Below are 14,937 nucleotides of genomic sequence, written 5' to 3' on the forward strand. Positions count from 1 at the left end.
GGTAACGTCAAAATAAGCTTTAATCTACCTACATCATAGGTAGGTGTAGGTACTCTAGGTATATTCTACCTAGACAGTAGCTGAACTAGCTGACAGTAGTAATTAATTTGTTATCCGATAAGTAGTTGTCATTATATAAGTTTAATCATCTTATACCTCCTATAACGGTAGGTTTTGGATTTTTCCTGATTGGTTTGTTAAACAAAAATATACTGGGCATATAAATGTCTGTTACAGGTTAATTCGTTAAAGAAATATGTTACACACATATTATTTTAATAATAATAGTATAATAGTAATGGCTATATTATGTTATAACACATACATATGTATTGAATGTACTTATTTTAACCAATGCATTGTTTTGTTTTTTTAATCTCACAAATAAGAAATGTTTTATAGTTTTTATTATAAAAAACAGTGATTATACAATTTATTTACACCCCTTACACTGTTTTCTGTAAGGGGTGTAACCAGGAGTATATTTCGTAACCTCTTACGATATAAGAGGGCACAAAGTGTTTTATTACTTAATGCTTAAAATTTAATAATATATTTGTACATAAAATAAAATAGACTAGAAAGTCAATTAATTAATATTGACGTAATTACTAAATAAGTACAAGATTTTTTTTCTAATTATTTTAGTGTATTTTTAGTCACCTAATTATAAAGGAGAGATATCCAACCATTGCATTATTTTACTCACAAATAAATGTTTTATGGTTTTTATTATAAAACAACGATTAATTTATTATACACCCCTTAACCCAAACACTCCAAGGAGGATATTTCGTGACCCCTTATTTAAAGTGGACAAGCTTTATTAGTCAATGTTTTAATTACCCAGCGTCTTTAATAAAAATCTAATGTAATTTTTCATAGAAATGATCTGACATAAAAAGCAAATTTTATCAAAAAACTTTTTGATTATCTACAAGGAGTAAACCGCTGACAAATGTCTGTATACTAATGCCAAAGTAATGCCAAAAATACAAATTAAATACCAAAATTTCTCATATAATGCCCCACTAATGCCAAGCTGATTCCAATATAATACCACTAATACCACGAATAATATGTAACACATTTGTTTCACGAATTAACCTGTAACAATACTGGTAGGTACGTGCACAGATTTTTTCCTAGGTAACTTAAAAGTCGTTAAAAAGTCTAATTATATTTAAAGAAGATATAATTCCAACAAATTACATTATAAGGCCAATAATGCACAAGTAATACCATTAAAATTTTAGCGTTTTTAACTTGTGTAACATATTTCTTTAACGAATTAACCTGTAACAATAGTGGTAGGTACGCGCACAGATTTTTTCGCTAGGTAACTTATTAAGTCGTTAAACAGGCCTATAAAAGCTATAACAACATAGGTAACTAATATTTATAATTTAATTCGAGTTTTAATCTCAAATAATAAATGTTTTTACTGGTGTATTTCTGAAGTGTTCATTATTAAAAGTAGATATTCTTCAAGTTATGCGAAGTAATAAGTAATGTTTCCGGTGAGACCGCGTATATGTCACCGGATTCTGGTTAGTATAAAGACTTTTTCTATAGAAAGAGTTTTTTCTATATTTTCCTTTCAAAATAAGACTAATTTCTTCTTATTCTTTTAAATATTACAGTGTTTCTTTTTCCTAAAATGTTATACTTAATTTTCGCTTAAAATTAAAAAATCACAAATGGAGGAAAATATACGTTATTGAATAAAGTTTATACAAATCACTTTACCATAACAAAAAAGTAAAAACATGTCATGGCGGAAGATATTCAGGTGGCATTTCACACATTTATCTATTAAAATCGAGATTAAAATAATAAACTTGCGTAACATGTTATACACGAGATAGAAAGTTTCAGAATCGATTAATACGCAATACGCTACGCAGTCAACTTATTCCTATGCGCGGATGAGCGTCTTCAAGACTCTTCCTTCGGCCAGGGTCACGACGCCGCCCAAAAGGAATCGGCCTACGTTTGGCTAAACAGGCTGGACACGGTGGAGTACGATATTGGCGAGTCTGAATATTTATAAAAATTTGCAAAGTAAAATATGTTGGAAAAATAAATTAATCCATACATATATATACTTGTATTCATTTAAAACTTCCCAATATGGCGGACTTCAGTATGGGAGGCTTAAAAAACGAAAATCTCTAAACTGGAATCGACTGTACTTCAAATCGTTCAAATTGATAATCTGTGGTAAATCCAATTGAACTCTGACACTTGGCTGACATTGACGTTTACGGTTCCTTTTTCTAAATATTTTCATTATTTTTTGAGTTTTTATTCACAAATTCTACTTGATTTTGTTCTTTTATTTAACCTGCAACCTGCAGTACTAATTATATAGTTATAAATAATCTTTTCCCGATCAAGAATTGACGAATAGGCTGGAAGATATTCAAAATGTGTAAAACGCTTAAAAACGTATTAGAAAATATTGACTCGTTCACAAATTCGTGAAAATAAATTAGTCCAGATGTTTGTAAAAAGGTCTCTAATTATTTTGAGAAGTTTCGTCGTATCAGTAATTTTCAGATTTGTAATATGTACTATATGATATAATAAATAGATTAAAACTTATATTTCAGGAAACAGCGCGGGCATTACAGATTGTTGTAAATCAGTTTTAAAATATAAAGAAGGTTTAAAACAGGTTTAAAAGTTGAGTTAGTAGAGAAGACCTAAATAAGGTAATGTTGGTAATGGGACCAAACATCAAATAACACTTGAAATATATAATTATGTACAATAATTGTAAGTAGTTTTTATGAATCTGTTTGATATCTATTGCATTGTTTTTATATTTCTTGAAATATATATTTTTTACTTTATAGGATACACAAAGAATAATAAAAAACACAGTTACTCACTAAAAGCACTTAAGGTTTCTAATAGATGTTGTTAGAATATCAAACACCAAACCAAACCAAAAATGATGTTTTATTTTACTGGTATTCCTCACATTTGAAGGGAAAGTCATTTCATAAATAAGCAGGACACTCTATATTAATAATTGTTTTTTATCCTATACTTGTTAGTTAACGCATCACTTACTAGGTATAAAATATAGTACTGATTAACCTATAGTTGTGGTTGTGATATATTCTGATGTGTTTCTGGCAAATTAAAATAAGTTAATATTTAAACAAACATTTCTGGCTTTCCTGACAGGAGTGTGGACACAAATTTAATAAAGGTATAATGTTCTGATTATTACAGTTTGCATGAATGTTTTTGTATGTTGTTATTTTTAATAAAGAATATTTAAAAGATGCCCAAATCGTATTTTTAATCATATCTCAATTTTTTCAAATGGAAGAAGGGTGGCTCAATAGCATATTTGGAAAAAGCATTTTTTACGAATAATTTCTTATCACATACTTGGTATTTAGCATGTTACAATTTCAAATAAAACATATGCGAAAATGTCAAAAGTTGACATATGACATGTTATTCTATTTAAAGTGTCATTTTCTATCGAATAAAGTAGAAATATACAGAGGATGATATTTAAAAATCAACAATGATTGTAGTCATTTCCGGTGAAACAGAAAGTGTCCAAAAACAATTGAATACGTCAATCAATACTAATTTATGTCATATACTAGCATACCAAATTACTTTTTTTACATAAAAAAACGAGATTTGGTAAAACATAAAAAACGGCATCAAAGGTGGCTTGTAAATGAAGATTGCTGCAAAATACATGCAAAATTATATGGGGTACCTACGTCATCGCTTATCATATTGATGCCAACTGGGTGCCGTGTTTCTTATCCATCCCATTTAAAATCTACAAAAAAAAAATAAACAATACAGTGTATAATATCAAAAAAATATATCTTAGATTATCCCTATTACCAGCTGAACTGTTATCCTAAAAATTTCATAAAATTCGCTAAAAGCACTTTTGGGAGAAAATTATAATAAACCGAAAAAAAAACTTTAATCCCCAGTAGCTACAAAACAAAGTAGAATCGGACTAATGTTGATATAAAAGATAAATCTTATTTTTACGCGAGAGATTGCACATTTTTTTTGAAACACCTTGTATAATGAACAAGTTGAAAATTGTACAAACGAGTATTATAAAAAGACATTGTTAGCATAAAGGTTAGCATTGTTACAAGTTTTCCGTTTTACTAAGCAACGATTGACGACTAAATGATTAATGACATAACTTTTGTCATTAATTATTATCAGTATTAAACTATAATAGTTATTATTAACTATATTTAATAGTAAAAGTACGCTATAAATATTAATTATAATCATGGAGATTATGGCAACCAAGGGTAAAGTAGATACTTTTAGATTTATTTATTATTATTTTACTTTGAATGTGGTAGACAATGATTCGAAAGAAATAAAGACAATTATGGAAGTCCAAAGCTCTTTTAGTTTAAATATTATTATTTTGTTTTCTATTCCAAATAATTTTTTAAAAGCATTTTTGTCATTATTGTTTTTGTTCAGTACCAAGTTCGGTACATTGCATACACAAGTATTTTCAGTATTTTATTTTAAATAATATAGCTCCATATTCATCAGGCTATATTCATAGGTTCAGATGAATCCAAAGATTACTATTTAGCCATGAATTCCACCATATTTAAAGAACCTGGTTCAGAGGACTGGAAAAAACGACGAGCAATTCCACTACAAACATCAAGTCAGCAGAAACAGTCCGAAAACATTGTAAGTTCGGAATGGTCAAGAGATGAGCACACCAGAATATTTGCTTCGTTGGTACCAGACGAAGTTATTTACCATATCAACGATTACTCCAGAAGACATTTTGATGGATGTCTTTTATTCGGTGACGTATCAGGTGACTATAACTGACTTAACTGCTATCGAAAGAGAAAGCCAAACAGCTCTATCATTAAATTTGATAGGTCATCAATGAAGGCGAATTCGTCTTATTTCGTCGTTTTATGTAACTAAAATGCATTTGAAATATTTAAAAAAAGGTGATTAATACCATACAATTTATTTTGTAATTATGAAGGACATTGGTCACAATCCAGGTTCGTATTTAAATTAAAAAAGTTAAATATTTCTCAATTATTGTCTATTTTTCACTTTGCAATTTTGAATTCTCATCTAAAAAACGACAAGATTATTTTCCAATCTAACATTTTGGATTCCAGAGGCACTTGGATTCCAGAGAAAATTATCATCAAAATAAAACTATAAATAAATGTAGGGTGTCCCAGAAATAAGTGCAGATATTTTAACTGGTAGTAGGTACCTACATTTCGGTCCCCGAAAAACGTCGCTGAGTTTTTTTGGTAGATCTGACTAAAAGAAACATATTTTCTCCTTATCATTTTCAAAATAAATTGAAAATAATCGAGTTATTCAACTTTGAAAATTTTAAAAAATTATAACAACATTTTGAGAACCGCCGCGCCGGCAGATATCGCCAAAACCATCCAATTACCATAGTCAAGAAATACCATAGTCAAGAAATATATGCTTAAAAATAAATCAGAAAATCACACCACTTGAGGAATTTAGCAGAGTTTGCAGAGATGCATTACATTTTTAAGATGGTGTTATTATGACACAAAATAAATTAAAAGAAAAAACTTACTCACAACCCTTAGCCCACAACATTAAAAAAAATACTTATGACAGATTTAGTAATGACAGAAAAGTAACTTCGACAGTTCTCTTTTTCGATGCACACTTAACCAAAATACACTTCACTTTGTTGAAGTGTATTCAACAACCAACCAAACAGAGAAACACGAAAGGAAACAAACAAAACGGTTGAATTCAAAGCAATCATAACACGCTCTTCGAGACAGTTGCCTATTAAGAGGTATGCGTATAACATAATTGTTAATAGTGTTTTATTTTACTCTGTAATCAATAGGTATCTACAAATATTAGATTAATTTATTAACAAATTTAGATAAAAAGAAAGAAATTTAAAATTGCTGTGAATTTATAAATATAGAAATATGCAGAATGTGAATAACGTAGAAGGTGGAAACACTGCAAGGTTTAGATACACCGTAGATAAATCTCAGGTGAATAAACAAGTGGTACTAAAAAGTTTTTTAAAATTTACCGGAAAATGTTAAGAAAAATTTAATTTTATTTCGCAAAAAAAACTCATAGGCGTGTTTCTGGGGTCCAAATATACTACCAGTTAAAATATCTGCACTTATTACTGAGACACCCTGTATAAAATCCTTAGCATTTTTAATAGAGATATCTTATTTTAAAAAAAATATCATGAAGTATAGATATTTTTTCGTTTGCCTTTATATTTTTACATTTTAATCTCTTAATACAAAATCTCCAACTTCTTAAAACATTGCAATGCTTAATTAATTCTAGTTACTTTTAAGCAGATTACTAAACGATATGGGGATTTTAGGATTTACCGATCTATGTGAAAAATACAATAAGACTGGAAAAGGAGGGCCATCCAAACTGACCCAAGTGCTAAATAGCTATATCGGAGCTATGGTGCAAGAAATCCTTTCTCACGATGGAGACGTTTTTAAGTTCTCCGGTGATGCCTTTCTAGCTCTTTGGAAAGTTACAGAAAATTTGTCTATGAAGGATGCCGTCCACGAAGCTATTGACTGTTCTTTAATAATTCAAAAAACTTATGGACGCTATCAGGCTGATCAGGATGTAGTTATTAGAGGTGAGATTAATATTTTTAAATTTATATAGTTTATATCGTCGGCCTTATGCAAGGATACTATAGAGATAAAGATAGTTCTATTCCTATCTTCCTGTACTTTCAGTTTTTTCACGTCATCTAAGGATCGAGTTGAACTAAATATTTTAGACAGTGACAGTTATTTTTGCGTTTGACGGACGAGCGCACAGTGCGGCGGAAGAAAAGTCTAGCGAGACAAAACCGTTTGGGTAGAAATAAGCCAAAAAAGTGTACTAATAAGAATAAATAGGTAGTAGACATTCCAATTGATATAAGGTTTGTTCCAACCCACCACAAAACCGGTTCGTCACCGAACGATCACGCTCGTGCGCAGTAATTCAAATGTGTTCCAACCGAGATTTGACGGTTATCGGACGATCCTATTTGCGTACCAACCTACCTTGGGATCGTTTAGTTACGATTTCAGAACGGTAATTTCGGTACATGGTCCAAATTGAGAACTGTTTGGTTTGACTTGCGCATTAAAGCATATTGGCAGGGATTATCGATTTTTACAGCTGATTCTGGTCCGGCTTCTCTCTTGGTTATTTTTTACGAATTCGAATACGTGTGCGTTATACATTTGCTTGTGAGTTTGTGTGGAGTAAATCGTTCGGAAATATTAATTAATTTTTTATTTATAAAATAATATTCAAAGATTCTTATGTCTGGAGGACAAAAGAAAATCAACGTGCCAGCAAACACCAAATACGAGTTGAGTTGGGCCAATCCAAAACTCTACACTATAGCTTCGAAATAGCAGCCGATTCAGATTAAACAGCAAGATTTAAATAATGACCATTTCTAAAGCTGATGGCGACAGAGCGGCAAAACCAAAAGTGAGGTTAAAGCGCAGAGAGGCGCCTTGAAACGATGTTGACAGCCCTCCACAGAAGCAGTGAAACGATAACGGGGTTGTCGACTAGAGAACGTTAAAACTACGCCAAGCGTATCAAATAAATTATCAGGCCTGAACGATACGGAATCCGGTGACGATACGCCAGACAACATATATCATATATAAAAGACATGTAACGAACTAAAAACGTTACAACGTCATAACATGCCCATTGGGTCATTTTTTCACATATCGAATTTGCGCATCTCAAATACTAGCATTCTTCGTTATAACGAAAAGACATATGTTGAGATAGGGCTCTTTGTTATATCAGTAATTGTTATACTAATTTTTATACTACAAGGAATATGGAATTTGAGATAGGTCTTTTGTTTTAAGTTATGAAAATGCATGCTAGAGAAAATGACACATTCTGCCTATTATTTTCTGATGGTAGCTTGGGACAAACTAAAAGTCAACAAACAGCTCTCTTTTCTAAAGGAAGCAGCTCTCTTTTATAGTGTGGCTAATTCAACACACTTGAAAAAAATAAGTCTCTGATTTTTTGCAACAAACTGTGGTTAGAATGAGTTAGACTTTGCACATAGCTGTATTGCGTTATTGCGTATCCAGAAAATTGTCCGAAAACAAATGACCGAAGGAAAATTGACCGGAAATCACCGAAACGAAGACTGCTCTAATAGAAAATTGCCCGAAATCATAAGATTTCCTAAAAACATTTTAGCGAACCAGAAAGTTTTCCGAAAATACATAATAATAATTGTCAGTGCAATATTATCATTGCCAGGCCATTGTCAGGAATTTCTGGAAAATTGTTTTTATTGTGCCTATCATCATTCGGCATAAACATGTAGAATGGAAGTCGAATTTCTAATCAGTGAACAGGGAAAACAGAAACTGTTACTCCACAGTTATTTGTATCAAAAAGGAATGGGAATGAAAAAACATGTGTTGTTTCTGTTTAGTTTTGGTTTTTATTAAATGGACCGTGTTTTTAAATGCCTTGTATTAAAACAATCTTTTCCCAAAAATTGACATTTTGAGAAATTTTTAGATGTCTGAGTTTTTTTTTCGGGCAAGGGCAACTATCTTTTTGGTTGATTTTCTTTTCGATCAATTGTTTTCTGGTAATTCAATTCGGTGAATTGTTTTCGGGCAAATTTACTAGATCTGTTGTATTGCTCATGCAATAAAAAAAAACAGGCGAATTATTTATGCCCAAAAAGTTACAGTAACCGTAAAACGATAACTAATTTTTTCAACATCACAATGTAAACTAAACTCAGAGCCAAAACCTATAATTTTACGAAAATATCAAGATCTACAACCCCTTTGCACTGGTGATAACCTAGTTAGACACGCTTGTCCAAAATTGTTCAAATTTGGCCGATATATTCAGCATACGAACACGTTTAATAAACCTGTTTACGACTTGGCTGTAAAATCAACAGGAGTGCCAATATTTGGACAGTTGAAAATTTGAATGGAATTTCCTATTAATCTAAGATCCGGCTGCAGTATTAGTACTTTCATCATGTAGTTAATCAAAATATAATTTTTACGTGTATTTATGAAGGGCGGAATACACTTTTAACAGCAAACAGGGAGACAATAAAAAGTGCCAATCAATCACCATCCATATATGGTGAGGCTACATGATGTTAATAATTTTGTTTTATTATTCTGCGACGCGTTATCTTTTTTTTTAAAGGGTACCTATTATGATTCGAACCACTGAACCAGGATACCTATTGCCTACCTTGCCTATTATCGTTAAATATTGCGGAAATATTTGACTCCTTAATATCGGTCTATTTTCACTTTGGCTTAGAAAAGGAGTTTCAACTACAGAAAGAATAACGATATCAATAGGCTACATTTTAAAGAAAACACTAAAATTCAACTCCTCTTCGGTACTTTCACATAAATAAAATAAATCTTACCGGCGAAGAAAAACCTAATCTTCAAATTTCAACAATATTTGTTGCGTTGAATTTTAAAAACTGCTAAAATTCCACCTTACCTGTGTGTAATCGAGTTAAAAATACTATATCTAATAGCCATCAAATAATTTAAATTTAGAAACATAAACAATATAAATAATTCTCGCCCTAAATGTCCAAATAAAAACAAAAACATGTATTGATTAATTCACCCACGCTGTTCTCACCACCGGCCAACCACCGGCACTTTAAATTCATAACTCATGCATACGAGATCGAGACGTTGTCGCACTTTTCAATAGTCAATAGTCAGATGATTTAACTACCAATGAAAACACACCCAAGCGCCAAATATCTCGCCTCAACCCTGCGATACAGAATGCGTACCCCGTCGCGTCACTAATCGTCGCTGCTAATAGGTAGGCAATTCGAACTTTCCAAGCTAGAATTATTTCGCCTCTGTCGAGTCGCGCTCTTTTTTGGCTAGGTTTACGTTGGCTAGGCTTATGTTGCGCCTGGACCTGGATGTATTTATATAATATATATTTTTTAGTTTTATTATTTTGAATGTGTTGTAGAATTGCTAAAAGTTATCCTGGGATTAAATAAATAGCTGATCCAAAAAATAAATCGTTCCTCCATTTTAAAGGTGAGGCGCGGCCTAAGAGGTCTAGCCTGACGAGCCGCCACTGATCTTTTATACATGTTTCTGGTCACTGTTACAATATTTTCTTGTTAGATTGACTATAGTTTCTCTCTTGCTAGATAGACTACTGTTTAGTTTTAGTATATATTTGATAAAAATGTGATTTATTTAAAGTTTAAATTCGTATTTCGCAGTTCAAATTCATATAAACTCGGCTTTGTATCTTGAAGAATAAATGCAAGATGTATTGTTTCGCTAAAATTTATTTTATTTCAGTGAAACTCGCCATATCTGCTGGTCCTTTAGTGTTTTCGTTGCTTGGAAGAACAGATAATTCTCACTATGCGATAAGCGGTTCCACACTATTAGATCTGAAAGCTGCGGAAACTCAAAGTTTTGCAGGTGACATAATTATCACAAAATCAGCTTGGCAACATGTTAGTGCTAATGAATACTTGGCAGAAGAATTGAAAGACGGGTTGCATGCTAAGGTTACTATTAGATATTTTGTTCTATAATGAATTAACCTTTTATTTATTTACAACCACTTACCTCATAATATGTAATCTCTCCAAAAAAGTCCTATATGGGTATTTCGCCACTGCAAGAAAATATACAAAATAAAATAGTTATTTATTGTAAACACTGCTGCGTTAATCCAACGGAGACTAATTGTCAGCGGTGGTCCCAAACAAAGTCTTAACGTCGCGTCGTCGGAAGCAAAAAAATGCAAAAAACAAAGAAAAAAAACGATTTAAAATATTTAAATGCAACTATTCGAGAACACTTTAGTTTTCTTAAAACAAATACGTCTACAAAAACCGTTAACTAAAAACTATTTTATTTTGGAGTAGCGAAATACCCATATAGGACTTTTTTGAGAGATGAATTTGCCAGATAGGTATAGACATTTTTTATAATATGTAATGTTGATATACCGATTATTTTTTCATTTTCTTTGTCGTCCAAATCCGACTTCAAAAGTAAAGACAAACAAATCCACAAAATTTCAAATCAAGTTGAAATGTTTCAATTAAAATGTCAAACCGAATTTTTAAGGATGGAGACCTATAACGTCGATTCCATCCAGCATCCATGAATACATGGATAGTCCGTATTATCGAAAAAATCGGCGTTAACGACGGCTGGGAATGACAATCGATGATAATTTTGGTCAGGTTAATATTTAGATGTCATTAACTAAAAATTGACATAAAACTTCTCAAAATGAATACTAATCATACGTTTCCAGTCACTCAAATCTATTTCCAAAAAATATGTATAAAGTGTGATTCCTGCCAGAAGGTCGTCTCGGAAAAGGACAAATTGGTGTAATGGGGAATGTCGCCGGAACTTTTGTATGTTCTGTACTGGGTTAGATAAGACAACAACAAAAATACTCTGCCAACAAAAGAACAGGGTGGTCGAAATTAGTCTGTTTTAACAGAGATAACCTATTTCCTGACTAGAGAGAGCAAAACCGACATACATAGATGTCATGGGCTCGATTTCTGAGATACGTTTAATGGCGTAAACCGCCTGTTGATATTTTCACTGCCAACAGAGATACGGGGTCTTTTTGAATTTTTTGCCATTTTGAAAATTGCCCATAACTTTTTTATTTCGCGGAATAATAAAATTCTGTAAAAGCGTTCTTAAGGCAGTTTTTTAAGCATAATCCAGTGGCGTAGTCAGTTTTTTTATATGCTTGCCCTAAGAAATAATAAAAAATATATTTTTTTAAATAGAAATCGTAGTTGACTATAAACTTAAAAAATGCTGGTATTTAACCCTTTCCAACGATATAAAGTTATGGGTATCTATTTCTAAGAATGAGAGAAATATTAGGCTTTTTATATTTATATCGAACCGGGCTTTGATTTTGAGTTGACCTATTTGCCTAATTATTTTTTATCACAATTTAATATTCTATATTATTATTTATCTGCATAATTAAAGACTTTTGAAAAGGTAAATTACATTATATTATTATTTGTAATAGTAATTATTAGTATTAGTAATTACCAATGGAATCGATACAATAAATAAAGAACAAAACTAAAAAAACGTATTTTTTGAGTGACGAATATAGTTTTCTAAAAAAATCAAAGATGTTCAAATTGAGCACCTCCTTGCTGTGTATTCACAATAAACATCTTTTGCGCACAGAGTTACAACAATTTATTAGGCGAACTGGTTTAATAAGTCCAAAAGCTTGCCTAGAAACCTTCAGCAATTCTTCTCTCGTCCCAATTGTTCTTCCCTTATATATAAAGTCTTTTAATTTCCTCCATAAAAAGTCGAAAGGAGTTAAATCACAGGACCTAGCAGGCCAAGATATGAGCCTATTGTTCCAACCCAATTCTCTCTAAATTCTCAATTTAATAGTTCAGTTGTAACCCGGGCGCGGCGTTTTAATTGTAATTGGTAATACTAATATAGAATGTTGATTTACCTTTTCAAAAGTTTTTAATTATGTAGATAAATAATAATATAGAATATTAAATTGTGAAAAAAAATAATTAGGCAACTAGGTCAACACAAAATCAAGGCCCGCTTCGATACAAAGATAAAAAACCTAATATTTCTCTCATTCTTAGAAATAAATACACATAACTTTATATCGTTGGAAAGGGTTAGGCGCCAGCATTTTTTTAAGTTCATAGCCAACTATGATTTTCTTTTAAAAAATTATATTTTTTATTATTTCTGACAAATAGAGGATGTATAGAAAAAAAACTGACTACGCCACTGGATTGTGTTTAAAAAAGAGCAATAAGAACGCTTTTACAGAATTTTATTATTCTGCGAAATACAAAAGTTGTGAGTGAAAATGTCAACAAACCGCCTTTGACACGCTATAAAACGTATCTCAGAAATCGAGCCCATGACATCTATGTCGGTTTTGCTCTATCTAGTCAGGAAATAGGTTTTCTCTGTTATAACAGGCCAATTTCGACCACCCTGTACAACAATATCAGATTTTTCTGCAGTATCTGTGACTCACCCACGTTAAAATATCTTCATGACAAAGTAACTCAAGTTCAGAAATCGTAAGCCTCTCTAGACACTGTCGAAGCTCTGGGAACCTGTCTAAGTCGAAGAGCTTGTGCAAGAAAGTGGATGACATTCACAGCCTCCATACCAGTTTGTCTGGTGGTAGACAAGAATCTTTATTCCATTCCATCAGGGAAATGAAGCAAGATATTTTCAACTTGTCGTCTATTTTACTGGACAATCATGATGAGTCTATTAAGGTCCAAATTCATGACTCATCAAAGGAAGAGTTATCAAAGGAGTTGGGTGATTTGCGTTTGAGTGTAAATAGAATGGCACTCATGTTGGAACAGTTAGCCTCCAATGAAAAGACAAACATTAGAAGTAACCCACAAGTAGAAAAAAAAGTCTAGTTCGACACAGAATGACCATTCGGATAACCAGGACACAGTGAGTATTATACTTCTCCAAAAACCATTACACCCACACCTCATTCTCCAAGGAAGAAGACTGCACGGAAAAAAAGCTAAACTGGCTTAAAGATTATTAATCTTGAACCAACGATATGCTAGTTTCCCTATTCCGCAAATCTAGTTATACTTCTTTTTAAGAAAACCTTATCCTTAGAAGCTAAGAAAATTTATCTTTTATTTAAGATTTACCTGGTATTGAAATTAAGATTATAACTACACTCCAGACAATTTGAGATAAAATCTTGTTTCGAGTACTACTTATACTTATTTGTAAATTAGCAAATTATTGCATTAAGTATAGAAATTCTTTGTGTACATGTAATAATTACTTTATTCAAGTGAATATCACCTACTATAAAATAAAGCCTCTTCTTACTTTTAGGTTAGTTACTAGACGCGCCGACTAGGTAGTTTATAAAATTATAAAGTTTTTTTTTATCGTTTGTGCTTGTGATATGTGAAAATGGAGGACCTTCTTCAGGCATGGGAGATGACGATTTGATCCCAAAATTTCAAGGTAAGTTTAGCGATAATCCTACATATTTGATGACATTGGTTGGAGGTTAGGGGGACTCCATTTTAAAATGCATTATTTCTTATACACTGGTGGTAAACTAGGTATGTACGCGTTTGGAATGATTCAATTATGTTTTAACAATTTTTATTACTGTCTCTCATTTTTAATTAGCGATGCCGCTGTCCAATATCTACCTATATTGGGAAATTACACAGTTTTATTGTATTTTCTTATTACGAAAAGCATATAATTTGGTAGGTGATGTTTAGCTAATCTAATTTAAAAAGTATTAACCATATACGGGGTTATTCTGGTAATATTTCAAAATTCCATACCTATTGTAAATGGAAATTAAGAAAAGATTTTACCAAAACAAGAGTTTCTAACAAGATCGAACCCGAACCTCCGAAACCATAGGGAACACGTTACCAAATTTTGTGAGAACTATATAGTTTTTCGATCCCGGTTAATATTCTTGCTCAAAAAAACTAGTTTATCCTAAAATCGGGTTTGCCCGGTAACATACATGAATATAATAGAGTTGGGACATGCTAAAAATTTTAATTTCCATTTCCAATAGGCATGGAATATTGTAACATCACCAGAATAACCCCGAATATGGTTAATACTTTTTAAATTAGATTAGCCAAACATCACCTACCAAATTATATGCTTATCGTAATAAGAAAATACAATAAAACTGTGTAATTTCCCAATATAGGTAGATATTGAACAGCGGCATTGTTAAAACATAATTGAATCATTCCAAACGCGTACATACCTAGTT

The 14,937-nt window shown here is 31.7% G+C and overlaps 1 protein-coding gene across 2 annotated transcripts in view; it reads left to right on the top strand.

Annotated features, from left to right (window-relative positions):
* The first annotated feature begins 4,203 nt into the window (after window positions 1-4,203).
* Window positions 4,204-14,937, top strand: part of LOC115888412 (adenylate cyclase type 10-like) — a 98,080-nt gene continuing 87,346 nt past the window's right edge. For both annotated transcript variants that reach the window (XM_030908148.1, XM_030908149.1), the window contains exons 1-4: window positions 4,204-4,322; window positions 4,592-4,858; window positions 6,422-6,697; window positions 10,440-10,654. In XM_030908148.1, the coding sequence (XP_030764008.1) occupies window positions 4,301-4,322; window positions 4,592-4,858; window positions 6,422-6,697; window positions 10,440-10,654 (780 nt within the window). In that variant the 5' untranslated portion in view covers window positions 4,204-4,300. The remainder of the gene's footprint in view (window positions 4,323-4,591; window positions 4,859-6,421; window positions 6,698-10,439; window positions 10,655-14,937) is intronic.

This window comes from Sitophilus oryzae, unplaced genomic scaffold (genome assembly GCF_002938485.1).
Source record: "Sitophilus oryzae breed Bouriz unplaced genomic scaffold, Soryzae_2.0 scaffold_738_pilon_pilon, whole genome shotgun sequence".
NCBI classification, from domain to species: Eukaryota; Metazoa; Arthropoda; class Insecta; order Coleoptera; family Curculionidae; genus Sitophilus; species Sitophilus oryzae.